Genomic DNA, 21781 nt, shown 5'->3' on the forward strand with positions numbered 1-21781 from the left:
AACAACTACGAGGAAACAGATCCACTATCAAACGCAGAGTACAAGTTAAAGTGAGGGCCTATATTTATAGACAGGAAAACATATTCCAAGATATATTCCAAGTATATAAAAGAAATTAGAGGCATATTCCAACGCATCCTATAAATTTTGGTGGAATCAACTTATTCCTCGTGTATGTACTAATTATTAACTTATTAGAAATGAGGTGGTGATGGATCAACTTATTCTATTCCACAACTAAATATAAAACTGATGAGTGAGAAGAAGTTGGACCACTCCATTCCTCAAACCAAACACACTCTTAAGAAACGGACTTATACTGCGTGATTGGTTGTCCTGTATGGCCACGGCCATACTCGCTGCGTGTGTTGCCCACACGAGAGCACATGATTGGCTTCCTGCGCGTGTAGAAGTTGGGCTGCACGCGCGGGTGCGATGTAGAATATTTTTTCATCCATTCGCTGTATCCGTGGAGAAGCCAGGGAGGGACGTTCCCCACCGGCCAGGATGGCGCGTGCCTGGCGACGGTGAGCGTGCGAACCAATCACGCGTATAATGCACCACCTAATCTTGGATGAAGTGTTTTCTCAAACCAAACAACCTCTAAGTGGTCTACTCCGTCCGCCCTAAAACAATGTTAGTACTATTTTTTGATGAATAAAACAATCTCAAGTTTAATTGTATTTACATAAAAAATATACGTACCATCAAATAGATTTAATATAAATTTATTTCACAAGCATAATAATAATAATAATAATAATAATAATAGTAATAATAATAATAGTAATAATAATAATAATAATAATAATAATAATAATAATAATAATAATAATAATAATAATAATAATAATAATAATAATAATTGTTACGTACCAAAACATAATAAATGTTTTAGGAACAGCAGTCAGGCACTTCATACAATGTGACACACCAAAAGCATGTTTTAGGGGCCTGATTCAAAACACTATTGTGAAATATCTGTTGGCCATTTCTGTCGTCAGCACAGCACTCTTATTTGACTGTTCTTGTAACATTCTACTTTGTTTCTTCTGATAACTGTATGCATTGCAATGTGTGGTTTTGAGTTGGCACAATCCAGACTATATATATATATATATATATATATATATATATATATATATATATATATATATATATATATATATATATATATATATATATATATATATATATATATCTTTACTACTCTATTAAGAGTACAACGAAGGCGTCCACACCCCTTGCCCCCGCCTACTGCCGCCCGCCTGCCCCTGCTCACGCGTCCGCCAGCTCGCCCACAGGGCGAGGCAATGCCTCCGCCCCGATGCCCCCCGCCCTCGTCTTCACCCTCAGCCACGCAATACCCACCCCTAGCCTTCGCCCCAACAGATGACGCGCGACTGCCGCGCCCCGCCCGCTTGTGGTTACCTCCCCCCTCCCCCGCTCGCGACACATGCCCCTTGCACCGCGTGCGTCGTCTCCCGTCACACCACCCCCTCGGCCGCCTCGACGTCGGCGCGAGGCTCCAGGCCATCGGGGACGGGCCCGGGACGGGGCAGCCCGAGCAGGCCATGGTCTACGACGGTGCCTACGATCCCTGGACCCTAGAGGACACCAACGTGTGTGAGGTCCTACCCTGCCCCCGCCCGTGTGCGTCGTCTCCCCTTGTGAACTTGTGATCTATTTTGTTTAGATACTCTATGATTTGAATTTTCCCTCTTTTTTTGTTATTTGTCTTCCTTAACTATAATGATTGTGATGAAACTTTATTGTTGTGGAATTTCTCATCTATGTTACAAGATAGCTATTCACCACTTTGAGGTCTGAAATAAAACATAACAACACTCTTAGGCTCACTTTGAGGTCTGAAATAAAACATAATAGCACTCTTACATGATTACCACATAGCTATTCACCACTTTGAGGTCTACAGGTCTCAGGCTCACTTTGAGAGGCTAGCAGATTTGCTTACTTCAGATATTTTGAAGCCTTGTACCAAGCCACCAAGGAGCAGGGTTGCATCGGTCTTACTGCCAATGATGATCCATATAATGCTAATGAAATGAGCCCAAGTGACCAAAGACAAAACCATGTTTCAGCATCGAGAAAAAAGCCTATTTCCCTCCCAAAAAGTGAAGAAGCAAAAACTGGTAAACCTACATTTGTAGAAATAAATTTGATACTGGAATGTTATTGTTTATCCATATCAGTTAAGTTTGTCAAGATAGTTATTACTTATTCTCCACTTTTCCCTTTTATTGGTTGATGCTTGACATATCTCCTGTTCTAACACATTTTATCACATTTTTCCATGCACAAAATTTTCTTTTTCAGGGAAGAGACAGAGAGAGAATGACGATGATATGATCCCAACACTAGAGAACTATAGACCTGAAGATGTTGTAGCTATTCACCACTTTGCGGTCTGCAGGTCTCAGGCTCACTTTGAGAGGCTAGCAGATTTGCTTACTTCAGATATTTTGGAGCCTTGTACCAAGCCACCAAGGAGCTGGGTTGCATCGGTCTTACTGCCAATGATGATCCATATAATGCTAATGAAATGAGCCCAAGTGACCAAAGACAAAACCATGTTTCAGCATCGAGAAAAAAGCCTATTTCCCTCCCAAAAAGTGAAGAAGCAAAAACTGGTAAACCAACATTTCTAGAAATAAATTTGATACTGGAATGTTATTGTTTATCCATATCAGTTAAGTCTGTCAAGATAGTTATTACTTATTCTCCACTTTTCCCTCTTATTGGTTGATGCTTGACATATCTCCTGTTCTAACACATTTTATCACATTTTTCCATACACAAAATTTTCTTTTTCAGGGAAGAGACTGAGAGAGAATGACGATGATATGATCCCAACGCTAGAGAACTATAGACCTGAAGATGTTGTAGCAAGGGAACTGATCGACCAGAATCATTTACAGGAAAGAAGTTAAGGGAGGGTGACTACGATGATGAAGGAAACATTGTCTCTTCAAGCAATATTTTTGCGTATAGGGTGATACGTCTGCCTTGTGTGAACTCATTTAGCGAAATTGTGTATAATCATCTATTAAATATAGCATGATCTGTTGCCTCATTATGTTATTAGATGTTCTATTTAGTGCTCTTTGTTATCCTACATCTTCTATTTAGTGCTCTTTGTTATCCTACATCTACTGTAGTTCTGTAAATGAGTGAACCTTACCATACATGTCTCAACTTGTATTGTCTCTCTGTTTGTATATGGAGAGATTTCTGAATGTGAATCCAGTGTCTGAACAGACTTAATTAATCGTTGTCTGCACAGGACTATGTTTAAACAAGATTTAGCTTTATGATATATATAGAAACCGTAGTAACGCACGGGCAACTAACTAGTATATATATATATATATATATACAGCAGTCAGTCACAGCCATACGTGGGCCTTACAGGAAATTATCAGCCTCGTACGTCGGCTAGATCTCGGTTACAGATCTCCGTGTGACGACGTGCTGATGAGTGTGATGCGTCGTCTTCACTAATCAGGTGCGAAAAAAGTGTGCTTATGTTGTCAACTATAGTACTAATAGGTCAACGAGGAAGATATTGTCATGCCAAAGTGGCTTGTTTGAAGTCAGGGTAAAAGTGGCGATGCAGCTAGCACGCCTGGGAAAATACTTTGGGTAGTGCCGTAGTGGTAGACGTGGACTAGCGCTCTGCCTTTTCTTGCTTGCACGGTCATTGCATTTCTAGCTCCTTTTGATGCCATCTTTTGGTTTCCTAATTCTGCATTAATCTATCCGACACAACCGGCAAAGCGTATAAAACTTTCGACAAAGTCTTCGCCGAGTGTAATTCTCGACAAAGTGACTAGAAACCCCCTTTTTTATTTGTTTTTATTATTCAATCCAAACAAATAAAACATAAATCACATAATCATCACATATACATCACAGAGTTCATAGAATCATCACATCATAGAGATAGATCACATACCTCACAAAAACCATAAATTTCACAAGTTTTTTACAAACATAAGTATCGCGGCCACAAATCTCACAAGTTCGGGCCAAGTTTCACAACACATAAGTATTGTTGGACCCACACAAACATAAGTGAGGATAGGTCCTAATCCCACTCACAGTTAAGTAGATGGGGTTAATTTCCATGCTCTACTCCAATCTGAGACAGAATTTCGGCAGCACATCCCTGCTGCTCTCCGGATACACGTCCTAGAAATGAGAGTGTGTATCCGGAGAACAACAAGTAGGTGACGCATAAACTCTGTTTCGGATTGGAGTAAAGCATGAAAACTAACCCTATCTACGTATGCAACCACGGGTTGTTCAAAAACATGGACAATTCGAAACAGATACATTTGTAGATATGCAAAGATTTGTATATGTACACCATATTTCTTTCGAACGGGAGACACCTAACTTTGTTACGTGATCTACGACCATGATACGGAAATTGAGGTTATACCTAAGGTGGCGGTGGAGTCAGGCTAGCGAGGCTGTGTCGGGTCAGTGAAGTGGCGACGCGACGCGGTGCAAGCAGACATCCAGTGGTTAAGAAGACCTCTGCAAAAAAAGAACACAAGCATGTCAACAAAATAATTCGGCAGCACCTCCCCCGTACGGAGAGGTTTCCCAAACCTGCAAATAAAACTAACAGCATGATGGCTGACATCCACAGATATATCACGACATATATTCTATGCTCGTGTTGACACGATGGGTTTCGTCTTGCAATCGCCATAATCGCCTCACTCTGTGGTTTTCGAAATCGCAATCCTCGATGCATTAGTCTTGGATTTATATATGCATTTTTATCTTAACTATCAAGGTAAGTTGGGATAGTTAACGACCGTCAACTATAGACGGCTGCTGACGACCCTTTGCCGAGGGTCACATTTCGCCGAGAGCCTGACACTCGCCAAAGACGCCTTCGCCGAGCGTTTAACGCTCGACAAAGGTTGTCTGTACCGAGTGTCATTTTTCGCGGAGAGTGACACTCAGCAAAGCGTGTTCTGCCGAGTGCTCGATAAATTATACTCGGTAAAGACCTTGACACTCGAGAAAGAGCCAGATTCCGATAGTGTATACTACCACGAATCTATATCTATACAAATCTAAAAAAGGTTCCCGCGCAACACAATCCTAAATAATGAAATGCGGCAGTCAGACACGAGCCAAACGTTTCCTTTTCAGAACTGAACGTAAGCCAAATACTAGGAGTTGTTTGGTAGCAAGTGGTTGTTTGGAAAATTCTTAATTTTAAATTTTAGAACCAAAGAACTCGAAACATAAATGTAGGACTCTACAACTACAAATTGTAGTGTGTGTTGAATACCGCAACGAACTGTGGTATGTACCATGTTAACATCTGAGGTTGTTCAAATTTATTTTTTGAATTATAGATTTCAAAATCCGAGAACTTAAAAAATATTTCCGGTCTCAGAAAAGTATCAAAATATATTGTGCGGAGAGCTATAGTTTCCATATAAAGTTTGTCTTCGTATAAATTCTATAGAAAAGGTTATGAATTATTTTTCAGAGGCATACTTATCTCTTAAGATATCTGCATTTGTTAATCAATTTGTAGCGGTAAACCCTTAGAACACTAGCCGTTGTTAACAGCGATGAATTTTCAGAGGCGGGCATTAAAGTGGAGGCTAGTTAAGTGACCATTTAACATTTACAGCCGGCCGGTCGCTTAACATGCCCTCCCCTCGTCTGTTAGTAAGAAAAGGGTTGTCTTCTAAAACCATTTTCGTAGCAGTGACATATGGAAGAAGTAAACTTTATTATTATCGAGTAACTGGCCGGGAAGACTTTACGTGAATTAAACTGATACTCCCTCCGTTTCCTTTTACAAATCGTTTCCAACAGTCAATTTATGAATAGCGGCGACATCTAAAACGAAACGAAAGGAGTAACAAATTATATGGATAAAAACAGCGGTTCTTTGTGAGTTTACATCTATCTCACGTTTTCAAACTGAGCAGTGAGCGGTACCACACCAACAGCGCAAGCACGCATGGTGTAGATGGCGATGGGACGATTATTATATGCACTGCGGCTTGCTATTAATTGCTGCAGTTTGGAGGTGCCATGCCAACGCAAGCAAATCAAGCGAGCGCTTACTTGATTTGACAACCAGGATCGTCCTGCATCCCCGTGCTACACGCCCGTTGACTCTGCAGCTGCAGTTTTCTTCTTCTTCTTCCGACGAGCTTTAAACAGCAGCTCATCAGATTTGCATCCGTTTCCGCGCGCCATGCATGCTTGGTCTGGTCTCTCTGCCGTGTTTTACCGTGGGTCTTGGAGTGAGACCAGATCAAATTGGTCGCACGTCTCTGCCACGTTACGTACTCCCTACAAGACCTGTAGTACTACAGCAGATAGAGTCGAGCTACTGACCAGCGATCAGACCGGTCACCAAGCAAACCAACCCCACAACAACACCAACACGCCTCTGACTTCACGTCTGCACGTCACGCGAGGACACGCCCATACAAATATCGTCGTCCTCACGTTCCTTTGCGGCTTTGCCTCATTTTGCCCACACGATACGTGAAGATATTAGGCCATCTCCAGTCACGTAAATTCCATCACCTGAAGTAATATTACCTAGCTATTCTTTACAACACATTTTAAAAGATTTTGTCTTCTATATCTTCTCAGTCTCCATCATCATCCTCTAAATTTGATCCTCTAAAGCTACAGTATCAACGGATTTTCTTTTTTCCATTGGTCACATTTAGTATGGAATTAACCAACAAAATATAATAAAAGAAGGACACGACATGAGCTAGTATCAGCCAAAAGAAGCATCACGTACATTTACCGAACGCACAATACACCTCTACCTCTAGCGGCTGCTAGAGACGTCCGCTATTTTAAAGAACACGGTAGCCGACCTTGTTGGAGCGCTTACAGACAGCAAGAAACGCTAAATATACGATAACGGCTCCTTTAGCGCGTGCTGCTGGAGACAAGGCAGCCTTATCAATTCATATTAGACGTCATCTACAGTTCACCCATATGAGTAGTTATTACTTAATAGAGTAGTTTATTTACTTTAGAGTTTGGTATTCCACCACTTTCCAAAGTTTAGTTAAAAGTCTATCTCAAATTCATAGGATGAGGGAGTGAAAATCTATTTTATGTATTACTAGTCTATATTTCTACTCTATAACTTGTAGCACGCTCTTCGATTTGCTTTCCTATCGTAAAATATAACATATAAATATATTTCATATAAAAACTATATTACCTTAATTGATCTATGTCTAAATCACAGTTATTAGAATGGAATTCAATTCTAAGCATCTAAACGGGGCTACAAAATCTAAACCCACATCGGACTGATAATAATTAATTCCTAGATTTTTTTTAAAGAACCACGTGGGCCACGACAGGCCTAATTGGAATCACCTAACGAAGATGATGATACTGCAAGATTAATGACCATTGGAGAAAGCATAGGTTTTTCCGGTATGCTTGATTCAATTGGTCGTTTATTTGCATTGGAGGTGGAAACGTTGTCCTTCGACTTGGTAATTATACTTGATGTTCCAGATAAAGATATTTGGATTTGGCATACTTTTCTAGGATACCTAGTTCCCACAACGGTATCAATGTTTTGCATCGATCATCTTTATTCGCAAGGCTAGCAGATGATCAAGCTCCAAAGGTGAATTATACAATAAATAACAACAATTTTACAATGGGTTATTATGTTGCCGATGACATGTACCCCTCATGGTCTACTTTTGTGAAGACCATTCCTGAACCACAAGGTAACAAGCAGAAATATTTCGCTACTACACTAGAAGCTTATAGGAGGGACGTGGAACGAGTGTTTGGAGTTCTACAATCTCAATTCATAATATTTAGGGGTCTAGCTTGGTTTTGGGATGAAGACACCCTCAGAAAAATTGTAAGAGCTTGTATCATTATTCACGATATGATCATTGAGGATGAGCGAGATGATGAACATGATATAAGTTACGAGGGGGTCAAAGAAAAGTTCAATATTTCACACGAAGGAACAGCGGAACTTTAGGAGTTTACTAAAAACTACAAGAGTATAAAAGATAAAGATATTCACAATCAGACCACTACATATGATTTCGTTTACTTTATTTTTTGTTACTTATAATAATTTTGAATTCTTTGTAAAGTTTGAAATTGGCACAACGATGTTTTCTAGACATAGACTTCTTTACAGAGACCGGCTTATCGGCAAGGACACTTTTCAAATGATCTAACATTTATTTCGCTTGTGAAATTTATAAGTTACAATACAAAACTAATTGACAAGTACCTAGTGACTAACTACCAGCTACAACGATATATCATGTAAAAATTACAATACAAAACTAATTGACAAGTACCTAGTGACTGGCTCAAAATGTGTTTTCTTCCCTATAAATCTTTTTTGGGTTGGTTTACAAGTTTTCTTAGAGCTGCTCTAACATACTATTACTGAGATTTCAATCAGAATTTCTATGTTAACTTCCATTATATTTATATATAAAAAGAAAAGATAAATTCTAAAAATGCTCATAAAAATAGTATGGTTCAGTCAGCCGACTAGAGTGGACATTGGTAATAACAACCATCGTAAGTGTTTTACTTTTCCTAAAACTCCCATTATAAAAACAACATATACTAACCTCTAAACCAGTATATATGAAGATTACCTACCTATACCATTATATAGATAGATACAACAAGTACAAGAATTCTAATTTAATTTTAGGACAAAAAGTCAAAGTAACTAATATTATATGCTCAGGATTAAAACTTAAAATCTATACCATGATGCCATAAGATATATATGAACCCACTATAACTTATAAAAAGAAGGTTTCAACAAAATGTATATTGAAGACAAGCAGAGTGGTGCCATGTATAAACATAGATGTGTAGTTGGCAAGTTTGTTGAAATAGGGATCACAGGAGATTTCAACAAAATGTATATTGAAACAGTAGGATTATGGCATCTCACCGAATATTTCAGCGAAAGCAACCACCCTAACACGCCAAGCACATTCTCCGGCCACTTAACAAAACTGTGGTCTTCCGAGAGCATTCTCGCTAGCACCATTACCCCCTCCATCTCGCGCGTGCATAAAAAGCCGCGTGCGTACACGCCATGAGCACACACACCACACACGTACGCCCACACCAGAGAATACACAGCACAGCACCGACAACACCTCTCAAGTAACCCAGCAGGCACCATGGCCGCCGCCGTGCCCCTCGTCCTCCTGCTACTGCCAACGACCCTGATGGCCGCGTCGGCGGCGTCCGGCGGCGAGAAGAGCACGCACATCAAGCTGTACTGGCACGACGTGGTGAGCGGGCCGAGCCCGACGGCGGTGCCGGTGGCGCAGGCGGCGGTGACCAACACCTCCAAGACCGCCTTCGGCATGGTGGTGGTGATCGACGACCCGCTGACCGAGGGCCCCGACCTCAAGTCCTCCAAGCCGCTCGGCCGCGCGCAGGGCACCTACGTCGGCGCCGGCAAGGACGAGCTCTCCCTGATGATGAACATGAACTTCGTGTTCCAGGCCGGCGAGTACAACGGCAGCACCGTCGCCATCATGGGCCGGAACGCCGTGTTCGACGCCGTCCGCGAGATGGCCGTCGTGGGCGGCACCGGCGCGTTCAGGATGGCGCGCGGGTACGCGCAGGCCCGCACGCACACCTTCGACCTCAACACCGGCGACGCCACCGTCGAGTACAACCTCTACATCAAGCACTAGCTAGCTAGCCCATCGGCTTTGTGTTTCTGATTGTTGGTGCTCATATATGAACACGATCGAACTCCATAATTGTCTTGTGAGCTTAATTTGTGCCACTAGCTTTTGCAGTTTTGGTGAAAAAGAAGGGGGTAATTAAAGGACGATAGCTTCGGTCGTTGTAATGTAAGCTGACTTCGATTTAACTTGCACAATAATTGAGGACTTAAAGAATAACTAGGTGTGTGTCTGTGCGTTGCCACATGAGTTAAAAATTAGTGTATATATATATATATATGGAGAAACAGATTGTAAAGTTTATATCAGGCACATCTGCAAGGAGAAGGCCTCCCATTTAGTTGCTACATGTAGAATTGCATCATAAACTGTATTATAAAACAAATAAAGAATTATACCGTGACAACAAAAACATCGCATGTCTTGCATATATAGAAATGCTGAATGGTAGTGGTTGACTTGCATCTAAAACATATTGGATGAATGGAGAAGGGAAAGGAAGATCGAAGTCTAGAACCCAAACAAAATCAAGAACTTCTCATTTGCTTCGCCTAGACTTCCATATGCACATCAAAAAGTATAACGAAACATTACATGATACAAAATGCATTGCTTTTATGTAAGAAAGACAAGCCCTCAGCTTAAGCAGAAAAAAAACACCTACACTTTGCTCATGACATCACAAGACTTCCTTACCAATTCAATGCCGAATATTAGGACAACAAATCACAGGCTTCAAAGGACCAAGCAACATCACATGTACTGTCAACAACAGAATTCACAGGTACTGTCAACAACAGAAGTAGACAGTAAACTAAATACTACATATGATAGCCAAACAGGGCCCTCCCAGACGAGCAAGCCCACGCCGCCGCCTCCTGAAGCCTCTACAGCGTCATCCCTGACGGAGGATAATTAACCGAAGCATATTTCTTGGCGATGATATACCATATCTTTCTAGTAGTTTCATTGTTGTTGCTTCATATAATACATCTTTGTTGTCACTGAGAAAAGCACAGAATTCACTTACTACCTAACAATATTCCGAGCTATTAGGCTCTGCTACTCAATTTATGATGGTGACAGTGGTATCCTCCATTAGGTGATTAATCTACAAAATTACACAAATAATGAATAAGATCTGGAAAGGCAGTTACTCAACCCAATATTGAAGCTGGGAAACAAAATGGCAGGCACCTTGTCTAAGTACAGCTCAATAGCCCAAGTTGATATCATCGTTATCTGCATCTTGTCCTCTTTGGTGAGGTTATCGAGCCTTCTCAATAAGAAAGTTCTGAGAGCATCCTCTCAAGTAGACATGATCGATAAATAAATTTATATACCATTGTACTACTATTTGATAAAAAAAATATCAAGCATAGATAACGACAACATGATTACAATATTTGTACACAGCCATGACATGTTCATAGTAATATAAAATAGCAATGACGGAAAGCTCCAAACATCGTCATGATAAAACAAAATTCAAATAAATAGTAAAACAAAATTCAAATAAATAGGAAGGACTAAACCTACTAACTGAAAGTAACATCATCTGATGACTTAGCTAATTAAACAGATAAATCATATCCACATCATCTGTCAGTTTTTAGATAGCAGTGACCAGTAAAACTGAATCACCTGTATTGAGCAATAACTCTAGAGTTTCAGAGAGAGAGAAAGGGAGAACTAAAATCATGATCGGTGCTCCTTTTCATACGGCGTTTATTCAGACAATCAATGTAACAGACTTTGTACCATGATAAAAAAAATAGAAACCAATAAATCTTGCAAAATTATTCAAACACATGTAGAAGCTCTAGGATTAAGCTGCGTGAACTTTGGTTTAGTGATTCATGTCGATGGTGCAATATTTTGGCTAACTGAAGATGATGGAGCTACTGGGAAGCATGTGAAGCTACTGGAGGCCACATATGAAGAGAAAAAAGTACAAACATGGGTATTTTTATTTCATATGTGGAGAAGAGGTTTGACCTTAGCTTCTATGAGTTTCTGGTAAATAAAAATAGAGAGAAATAAAGGAATCTAGAAAGAAATTAATTAAAGGTTGTACAACCTTAACTTCTATGGGTTTCTGAACTGAAAAAATTTAAAAACAGAGACATAATAATTAAAATGAAATTTGTGAAGCATGAACATGGGATTTAAACGCAAAATTGTGTTTTACCTCAAAAAAGGAAATCAGAGACACAATAATGAAAATGATCCAGTTAGAAATTTGGTTACTTATAAATTTTAAACAAAACTCAGAGAGGAGAATAACCTGAAAAATTCACCCTTGAATCTGGCACCACCATGAGCAATGTTGTAGTGTTCTGTAATCTATACACTTCCTTTGTAACTGAAAAAGGGCTGTTGTTCTCAAAATGCACAATCACATGTACGTAGGAGAACAGTGGGAGATCATGAAATGGTCCATATTTCAGTTCTAAATTTACAAGTTCTGCTTTGGATGTCTTGTGTATGATTCAACCTTCCCACCAAGTAACCTGATAGCAAGTGTCTGTGCCTTAACAGGGTAAAGTGACAGATAGTGAGCACTACCGTGAATTCGTGATAGACAACATCACACCGTGCAGATCACAAGGACTCAAGCGTAGGAAATACAAAGTGTAGTTGGTTGTCGGACCATTATTAAAAGACAATCAGATGCCGCCTTTCCTAAAAAAGGGCAACTATAGATTTTTAAATAAATCATCGAGCTCGTAGAAAAAACATCAACATCTATGTTTTTAATTAAATTTTGTTATTAAATTTTGTTCTGTAATGAATCTAATAATACCTATTTATTATTCTAAATGTTAGCAAATTTCTATAAATTTTGTAAAACTTAAAACGGTTTGACTCACCAAGAAAGTGATATTTGGGATGGAGGGGGCAAGTGCTATGCGTTCCACCAGTAAAAGCTACATTCTAGCTTCCTAAGAATGTAGCAGGCACGTTTACGGTTGATTCGTGGCGAGCAGCGCCACCGGTGGATAGCGAGAGGGGTGCTTGTGAGGTGACGTCGCACCCGGGCGAGGGACGCACGACGGGGGCGATGTGATGCACGAAAGTGAGATTGCGGGGAGAGTGATGTATATTGACATGCCGAGTTGGGTGACTGGGGAGAGTGGAGATGGTCTTGGGACAGGCGCATGACCGAGTTGACTGCGAGACGTGGAGGAGAGACTGGTTGGAGGGAAGCGGTGAGAAGAGACGGATCTAAGAAAGCCTAGAAATAAACGAAAGCTCCTTTGTGTAACAGAGAAGAATATGGGTGCTATTGGTTAGGAGTGGCGAGTTGTGTCTCCTTCGTTTTGGTCAGGGTTCGATTCCCATGTGGTGTCCCTTTTGGTCATTTTATTATCAGCCGCATGGCTGGTGGGAGAAGCAGGGAATGGCAATGGCAGTGTGGGCCTAAGAAAGAGGACCGGGAATGGGAATGACAACCGGCGTGAGAGAAGGGAATGGCAGGGAACGAAACGACATGGGAATGGCAGGATAGGAATGGCAGAACAGGGAATGGCAGGCTACTCTTAGAGCCTTAATAAGTAGTAGAGATATATATGATGATGATGATATATAAGCAGTGCCTTCCGCACCTCCTGTACCTAGGACACCTCTAGTGCATCAGCTAGCGAGGCGCACGGGGACGCACGGGAGTCTTCGAGGGGCTCGCCCTGAAAATAAAAACAGCGAGATGCAGCAGTAGGCCGGCTCTGTTATATACACTGTCCACTAATACCACTACAGAGTGAGTGTGCCTAATGGTCAGAGTTTTTACCTTATTGGCAAGGATCCCAGTATCACGCCACTGCAGTTCAGGGCAGCGGTAGCACTTTCTGCCTGAAATATTAAGAAGCAAATGTCTCTTACCATCGGGGTTTGTTTCTTGAAAAAAAAGAGAGAGGTAACAGTTATGTTACAACAAAAGGGGGCCCAGCAGATTTTTACAAATACATTGAATTGAGCCCCTGCCATCACAAGTTACTGGGAAATGTCTTAATTAGAAGAAAAAGGAACACAGTGACAAGGCGCGGGTATTAACATTTCTACCAGAGTTAGGACCACTAAAAAGGCTCAGTCTTAGACAGTCAGCGTAGATTAGCACGCAGACTTAGACATTTGAACAACAGACCTTCACTTGGAGGCACTGACCAACCAAACTTGATCCACTCGAATCTCAAGCAACGTATTCTTATCATTTTTAAACCGCTGAAAACATAACGCTAAAAACATATTTAAATCGCGCACTGCAGGCGATTTCTACGCAAAGTATTTCCCTCAAAATAAATGCACAAATATGAAGAAGGTTTGCTAGCTAACCATCACAAATTCCACAAAAGCGATGCGAGTAGAATGATGGTAGTCACCAAGCAACCTCAGCCGAAAGACCTGTAGCAGTCATTGCGATGAGCCAATTATACTGTGATGGTTGAATTGTCATTTTCTGCAAACATTTAAGCAACACAAACTGTACACCAGGGAAAGGAAGTTTGAAGTAAAGAATGACCAACCTCTCCACATATAGACTCAAAGAACAATTTTAGATCTGCCTGAGTGACCTGTAGCAAGTGCATATATTAAAACAGAACAATGACAGAATGAACACCTAGTGGTATAGCATGAGTGTAGGTAGGGAACCTTCTTGTCAATGTTTGTGCAGTAAATAGTCCTCGCACACATTTCCCGTTCATCATCAGACTGCAGATCACAGAAAAATGGCAAACTTTTTTTTAAAGAGCATACCAGAAACAAGCATGAACCTTGAGCCATGAACTTAAAACAAAGTATGTTGATTCCTGAAGGTTGCATACCCTGGGTAGGAATGTTGGATTGACTGGTGCAATGGCAGTTTTTGATGGCAGAACCCTGACAGGATAATATCCGAGCATAGTTCCTGACAGATTTAGAGCAGCCCTTGCACCCTCTGGAACATGGATGTTCATTACCCAATGAACAGTAGATTCATTACACAAAGTAAGCAAATTGAAATCTGGTTGGATATGGATATATTACCCTCATCAGTGAACTCTATGAAGGTGAACCGAAGGACTGAGTTTGGGTCTCCACACATGTGACAGTCCACAACCTTCAAACAACGTATCCAAATATTACACACGGTTGCAACAAAAACAAATGGGGAATGTAATGGGATTTACAAGTGTTCCACAAATTTGTACCTGTCCACAATTTATAAATAGTGCTGCCAGGTTTTCTTCAGTAACCTGAACAACAGAAGACAAATTAGCACCCAAACTACATATAATTGCTAGTTAGCAACTCAACATTATGTGACCTGGAGACACTAATTTTGAAGTGTGGTGGATACAGTGCAACATGATGGTCGGTGCGCAGAGCAGTAAGGGTCTCAACTCTTTGATCATGTTAGGCACTTGGACTATTTGGAAGCATCGTAATAACTGTGTGTTTCAGGACAGGCTCCCAATGTGTCCTCTGCCTTTCATGTGGCTAAAGATGAAATTTTCCTTTGCCGTGTAGCTGGAGCCAAGGGCATTGCTGCCCTGCGGGTTGTGGTTGTAGGTTGAGCTGATCCTTGTTATGGATCCCTTTATGTATGTTAGGTTATGGCCACCGTGAGGTGGCTTTGTATACTGTCTTGGTCCATTTTGGACCTTTTTTCCTCCTTAATATAATGATGTGCAGTTCTCCTGCGCGTTCGAGAGAAAAAAATGTGTACTACATAGTACATACATAAGCTAACATATAGAATATAACAGTTAGATAAAGAATTAAAGATTGCCCTAATACATTACCCAACCTTTTCAACTTCAATTGGAAAAAAGTAACACAATCATGTATGACAGAAAAGAAAGAAAAGGGCACAACAATTAAAAAAATATGGCAACAACTGCATGTACTAAGAAACGTTGACTATTCATAATCACTTTGTATTTCACATAAATCAGTAGTATGATTAACTACATCAGCAAACACTATCTTAGTAGTCAAGCAGTGAGCCAGACTTAAATATGTGCACTGCAAAAGGTTTCTATGCTCTGCATCCACAACAATGACAAAAGCCTTTTGTCTCAAACTCCCAATGCAAGGTAGTGTAGGCCTTTTCATGTTCCATATGTTGAGAAAGAACAGGGCATATGCCCATTAACGTTTTACACCAGGAGCAATACCATAGGTGCAAGATCAAAGACAAGACACGGTGTTGATCATCTAAGTGGCCAAGAGCCAAGTGCAACAAATCAATATACTATTAAGGCCTTAACATAACAATGACTTTAAAACAACATTAGAGATCCATAATGTGCGTCCTACAAGCTAAAGCTCAAGCAAACCTATGAACAGGTTGTAGAAAACAAGATAGTATTGTTTCCATAAGTTGCGAAGCAACAAGGGTATGGTGAAACACAGGGCAGGGCCTGTTAGTACCAAACAACTTTCTCCCAGGCATAATCACAATCAAATACAACCTAGTTATGACAATGAAGAAGACATTGACTTATACTAACTTGCATCATATACATTTTCCTCAACAGAATTAATTTAAGACTGAAATGGTGACCATGCTTCAGTGAAGTTGCTTACATGTGTATAATGGAGTACGTAACAATTAACAACTATTCTGATAATGTAAATTCATTATACAGATGCAATAAAGTGTATGAACAGCCAGCCTATAAATGTCAATGAGGTAGAAAATTACTTCGCAAGGTGTTGCACTTGTTGTACTATAATGCCAAAGAGCAATCAACTTTATCTGTTCCTATATAAACTATCAGATTGCATTCTGCAATATAGAAGTGTTGCTATTCTAGAAAATACATGCACTGAAGACTACAACACTGCATATCTAAATCTTGCAACAGCAATACTCATGCACAACTAAGCATATCAGCATTCCTTCCCAGCACGCATGTTCACTCAAAGCTTATGACTGTAAGCACTGATGCCAACTACAGATAGTCAAACAGATATTAAGTGTACAATGACAAGCAGGAGTGTCAGCATGACTGGCATACTTGTAAAGTCAAGATGTCCCATGGCATACATGAAAGGAATGGAGACAAATGTGCCTAGAGTTTGACAGGAATCAACCAAACATGGTCCCCTAGGTATTTCACAGAACAGAACATGTTACTTGCACCCAAAAATATATGGAATTTTGAGATAAATGAAGGAATTCAGAAAGCAGAGGCACCCAGTATTTCTAGCAGTGCCTACAACAGAGCATGGTCTAGTTACTTATTGTCCTTTACTGGTGGCACTACACAGAAGGAACCACAAAACAGTTCTCTTGAAGGTCACACATCCTAGTAAGGAACCCTTGCTCCGTAGGTGATCAGACAGTCCATACACATCTTTGATGAAACCAGCAACATGATATTTTAGATCCTACCCCAACATAAGATGCCATGACACAAAACACACGAACAAAAGGAGAGATGCCACACTGCAGCGGACAGAAGCACATGGCAGGTGAACCCAAGAAAGATGAACCACATCACCAGAGAAGAACAATACTAAAGGCTCGCTGCAGCGCAGGCATCCAAGCACATAAAAGGCACAAAAGGCAAAAGCATATTGAAGAAAGTTTTGACTAAACTCACCTTGAGAAATTGAAGGCCGATCAGCAAAAGCGCGGGGAGGGGGAAGAGGCGGTCTTGTCCCTATCTTACACCGCAGAGGAGCAACCCAGCACCATCTCCTGAACCTTGAACACGATCTGCTGGTCCGGGATGTTGGTGTGGTCCTCGGTGACGGTGAAGTCCCACATCATGGTGGCGCGTCGATAGGGATCTCGGCGTCGGGAGACTTGCGGCCATCGGCGGTGAAGTCATCCAGCTTGGGGTGCATGACGGTCTCGAGGTCGCCGTCGGCGGTGACGCGCACTTGGTACGGGAGGTCGTTCTCCGAGGCTCCAACACGGCGAGGAGGCGACCCCGATCTCTTGCGACGCGTCGAGTATGCCTCAGAGGGAGCGGACCCCGAAGAGGAGCAGGCGCTGCAGCCGAGAGGGAGCAGACCCCGAAGAGGAGCAGGCACTGCAGCCGAGCTGAGGGGCGCGCGGTGGCTTATTGGGGGCGCACAGGGGTGAGCTCCGAAACGTCGAGAGGAGAGACGAGGTGGGGCGAGGGGTTTCGGCCATGGGCGGCGGCAGTTGCGAATTGCAAGACGGCGGTGAGTCAGTGGTTTTCGACGTGTGCGAGCCTTGGGTTCCTCTCCCTCGTGTGCGCTGAATCGGGCGAGGTTGAGGTCGTGCACAGGGAGCGTGCGGAAGTGGCAGAGCTAGCAGAGCGGTTGAGGTCGTGGGGGAGGAGGTCACAGGAGTGGAGCTCGTGCGTGCGGCGCCGTCGCAGAGGCAAAGGTTGCTGAAGAGGATGACATGCGTCGTTCGCATAGGGAAGCTGGGCTGCATGAAACCACAAATCGTTGTGCGAGGGACACTGGGCCGCACCAATCGCTGGGCCACACGAATCGTTGGGCCGCACAAATCGTAGGACACATGCGCTGTTATGGGTTTGTTTAATTAGTGTCATACCGGCTATTGAGAGAGATGGAACGTGTCTTATAAGCGTTTTTGTGGATTGACTATTGCTCACTCCGACTCCTCCTGCTCTGGTGCTGCACCAAGATAAGTTTTTTGCCGTCGCGCGTACGGCTCTGGGGCAGAACGGCAGAACACATCCTTGGCAGAACATGTCAGAGGCAGGCTACTATTGCTTATTTAATAAGTAGTAGAGAAGATAGCAATAGACTTTGTTTATCTGATCATCGAGCGCTCGATCTAAAAATTAAGAGGGTGTTTGGTTTGAGGAATGGAGTGATTTATCTTCTTCTTACTCCTCAGTTTTTTATTTGGTTTGTGAAATAGAATGAGTTGATCCATCACCACCTCATTCCTCATAAACTAATAATCTTTACTATTCTATAAGAGACTAGTGTAGGCGTGCACAGTTCACATGTTCTGCCCTCCGCGACCCTCTTCCCTTGCTCCGCCTGACCGTGATTCTCGCCGGCAAACCCGACTGTCATCCTCCTCCCCCGCCTCCCTTCCATCTTCGGCCGCCCTTCCTTACTCCTCCCCGCGCCCCTTCCATGCCTTCGCCTCCCGCCCCCGTCCTCTCTGTCGAAACAGATGAAGCAGACAACCTCCTCCTCGTCCTCCCTCTGCCTGGCGGGCCAGGCCGGTACCACCGCGCCCGCCCCGTCTTTCCTCTTGGGCGGCATCCCCCTTCCGCTTCTGCGCGAGCGGCGGCATCGGCGAGGGCGGGGGAGGGGCGGCCGCGTCCCCGATGATCGAGCTGAGGAACTATGGATCGTCCGTCCCCGCAGCTGGCGGCGACGCGAGGAGGCAGAGCTCGGGCGGCCAGTCGGGCTCCTCGGGGGTCGGGGATGCCTTGCCGGCCCCGTCGGGCGCGGCGGCCTCCATGGCCCTGAGACTCCTGAGGAAGCTGCAAGAGCTAGGCGAAAGAACTGCATCTACATTGAGAATCAGTACTTCCTTGGAAGTTCATACGGCTGGAAGCACGAAGGCATCAAGGCGGAAGAAATCGGTGCTCTCCAATTGATTCCGAAGGAGCTCTCGCTGAAGATTATCAGCAAGATTGAAGCTGGGGAGCGGTTTACTGTTTATGTTGTGGTGCCAATGTGGCCTGAGGGTGTTCCAGAAAGCGCTTCTGTTCAGGTAATTCTTGACTGGCAAAGGAGAACGATGGAGATGATGTACACTGACATCGCACAAGCTCTCAAAGCCAACGAGATTGAAGCAAACCCCAATGACTATCTCACTTTCTTCTGCTTAGGTAACCGCGAGGTGAAGCAGGATGGAGAATATGAACCAGAGGAGCACCCAGAACCTGACACTGATTACATCTGGGCTCAAGAGGCTAGGAGGTTTATGATCTATGTTCATACCAAAATGATGATAGGTTTATGATCCGCAGTTCCCCCCGACCTGCTCTAATTTACGTTTACTAATTCTTTAAACGCAGAGGTGAAGCAGGATGGAGAATATGAACCAGAGGAGCACGCAGAACCTGACACTGATTACATCTGGGCTCAACAGGCTAGGAGGTTTATGATCTATGTTCATACCAAAATGATGATAGGTTTATGATCTGCAGTTCCCCCCGACCTGCTCTAATTTACGTTTACTAATTCTTTAAACGCAGTTAAATTTACTGATACAGAATATATTTTGTGTTATATGTTCACATCTGAAGATAATTCATTCACTTTCCGGATTTTGCTTATGTTGGTTTAACAGTAATGCTTCTATTTTATTGTCTTGAAGTGAAATGGTAATGTACATTCTCCTATTGTGTGGGCAATGCAGATGCGCCAACAGAGAGACCCTAGGAAAACATGACATGCACTTTCTTGCTGATTATATTTCCATGTTTTCTGGACAGGGTCCTTTTCAGACAGGGATAACACGGTATGTTGTCTTTTATATTCAAGTCTAGGCTTTAGTTTTAGTTATTTCAATGGGCGCATTCTTTTATATTCATGTGGAGCAGACCGTCTTGTCTATGGCATTCAGCAAGTGCACTTAGACCAAAATCTGACACCTTCAGGTTACTATTCTCATCGAACAAAATATTTTTTGGCTTCAAATCTCGATGATAGACACCCCTGCTGTGATTTGCCTGTTCGGGATGAGAACTGACGTGCACTAGATCTCTGTCGCCAAAGCAGGGCTGGTGAAGAAGTTGTGTTTCCCTCCCGGATTGTCACTGCTTTTATATTTGTGCATTTATTTTGAGGGAAACATTTTGCCCAAAAAAGACCTGCAGTGCACGTTTTAAACATGTTTTTACCGTTTTTTATGGGTGAGGACACATTATATCGTCTCCAAATGCTGAAGTGCTAAGATTATGCTACTTGAGAAGCATGCTGAATTTTGATGGGTGATGGGTGAGAAGCATGCTAAAATCTCTCAAAATAAACTGGACTGATATACAACAAGCAAATCACTCAAAAGAATTCAGTTTGGGCGTGCCTGTTCTGTTTATAATTCTGTTTATAATTAATGATTGTTGAGTGAATTTAGGATAGCAATTTAGTATAGCAAGATTAGCCTTGGACTTAATCCAGATAAGATGGTTGAGATGGATAAGATAAATCTTATCAACTCAGTCTAGGTTGTTCTTCTAAATAAAAATCAGATTGTATGTTTCGGCCTGGACTTAATCCGGGGCTGAGCAGCAAAATGATGGGTATGTGAGTCCCCGCTCCCCTTCGGTGCTCACTCGCTCGACTCCGTTTCGTCCCCATTGCTCTTGTATTAGATTGTCTGTTCCCTAGGTGTGATGGTGGTATGGTCCTCTGATTTTCTTCGATTTTGGTTGTTCTAATAACCTGAATTTCTGCTATTGGTTATTTCGTTTAGGATGATGGCCTCGGTTCATTTGTGGAACTTGGAACTGAGATGCCTAGACAACAGTTCATGCTTCACTTCTTTTAGACTTGCTCATGAGTCATGCTGCCCATACATCTCATCCAGTATTTCATTATATTGTCAACGAAACATGCTAGAGTTATATAGTGGATGACTCTGTTTAATTATATTGTAAATAGTTTCATGTTTCTTTTTTGTTGAACAAGGCGAACTCTTACTTCAGGAATGCTTCTGTGCCAATATGAGTGTCTTTGTTTTAACAATATGTTTTTTGGTTACTTTAGTTGGCAAACAGATTGAACAATGCTTCTGTGCCAATATGAGTGTCTTTGTTTCCGACGTCTCTCTTGTGTTTTGCTGACAGATTCTTTGTTCCTTCAGGAATGTTGTGTCTGTCTCTCATCATACGAAGATGGAGCTGAGTTATCTGCTCTCCCTTGCAGACATCACTTCCACTGGAGTTGTATTACCACATGATGCACAAACGAAAGGTTCATTTAGGAACCATACATGCGCATGCCGGCCAGGTTATCTGAAGAACAACAACACTATTTTATTTGCCCATTTTTTTTGTTATGCCTAACTGACTGGGTTACTTGTCTTATAATGATGAAACCATCAGTTCTCAATACTGCTTCAA

At 42.2% G+C, this 21781-nt stretch overlaps 3 protein-coding genes and 1 pseudogene across 3 annotated transcripts; 3 read left to right on the top strand and 1 right to left on the bottom strand.

The window, feature by feature from the left end:
- The window catches only part of LOC103640846 (uncharacterized), a 40828-nt pseudogene extending 37697 nt beyond the window's left edge, over positions 1-3131 (top strand).
- Positions 3132-9098: 5967 nt separating this feature from the next.
- Positions 9099-10058, top strand: LOC100283195 (dirigent protein 22). Its single transcript, XM_020545727.3, has one exon. The coding sequence runs from the start codon at positions 9237-9239 to the stop codon at positions 9759-9761; it is 525 nt and encodes a 174-aa protein (XP_020401316.1). The 5' UTR covers positions 9099-9236; the 3' UTR covers positions 9762-10058.
- A 3471-nt stretch (positions 10059-13529) lies between these two features.
- LOC103640848 (polyadenylate-binding protein-interacting protein 12) lies at positions 13530-14725 on the bottom strand. Its single transcript, XM_020545773.1, has 5 exons — positions 14579-14725; positions 14406-14465; positions 14279-14326; positions 14088-14156; positions 13530-13607 (listed from the first exon to the last, which is right to left on the bottom strand). Exons 1-5 carry the CDS (start codon positions 14708-14710, stop codon positions 13542-13544), a joined length of 375 nt encoding a protein of 124 aa, XP_020401362.1. The 5' UTR covers positions 14711-14725; the 3' UTR covers positions 13530-13541.
- Positions 14726-18876: 4151 nt separating this feature from the next.
- On the top strand, positions 18877-19634 carry LOC103640849 (uncharacterized). Its single transcript, XM_020545277.2, has 2 exons — positions 18877-19425; positions 19544-19634. The coding sequence occupies exons 1-2, from the start codon at positions 18877-18879 to the stop codon at positions 19556-19558; spliced, it is 564 nt and encodes a 187-aa protein (XP_020400866.1). The 3' UTR covers positions 19559-19634.
- Positions 19635-21781: the final 2147 nt, after the last annotated feature.

The sequence above is a fragment of the Zea mays genome, chromosome 10 (assembly GCF_902167145.1).
Source record: "Zea mays cultivar B73 chromosome 10, Zm-B73-REFERENCE-NAM-5.0, whole genome shotgun sequence".
NCBI classification, from domain to species: domain Eukaryota; kingdom Viridiplantae; phylum Streptophyta; class Magnoliopsida; order Poales; family Poaceae; genus Zea; species Zea mays.

Bases quoted from the DNA above. Each gene is read 5' to 3' on its own strand.
- LOC103640849 (XM_020545277.2), top strand. From the start codon at position 18,877: ATGAAGCAGACAACCTCCTCCTCGTCCTCCCTCTGCCTGGCGGGCCAG.
- LOC103640848 (XM_020545773.1), bottom strand. From the start codon at position 14,710: ATGAACATCCATGTTCCAGAGGGTGCAAGGGCTGCTCTAAATCTGTCA. The intron at 14,466-14,578 runs GTATGCAACCTT...TGTGATCTGCAG, and splicing joins ATCCAACATTCCTACCCAGG to TCTGATGATGAACGGGAAAT. The intron at 13,608-14,087 runs GTTAGCTAGCAA...TTAATATTTCAG, and splicing joins CTTTTGTGGAATTTGTGATG to GCAGAAAGTGCTACCGCTGC.
- LOC100283195 (XM_020545727.3), top strand. From the start codon at position 9,237: ATGGCCGCCGCCGTGCCCCTCGTCCTCCTGCTACTGCCAACGACCCTG.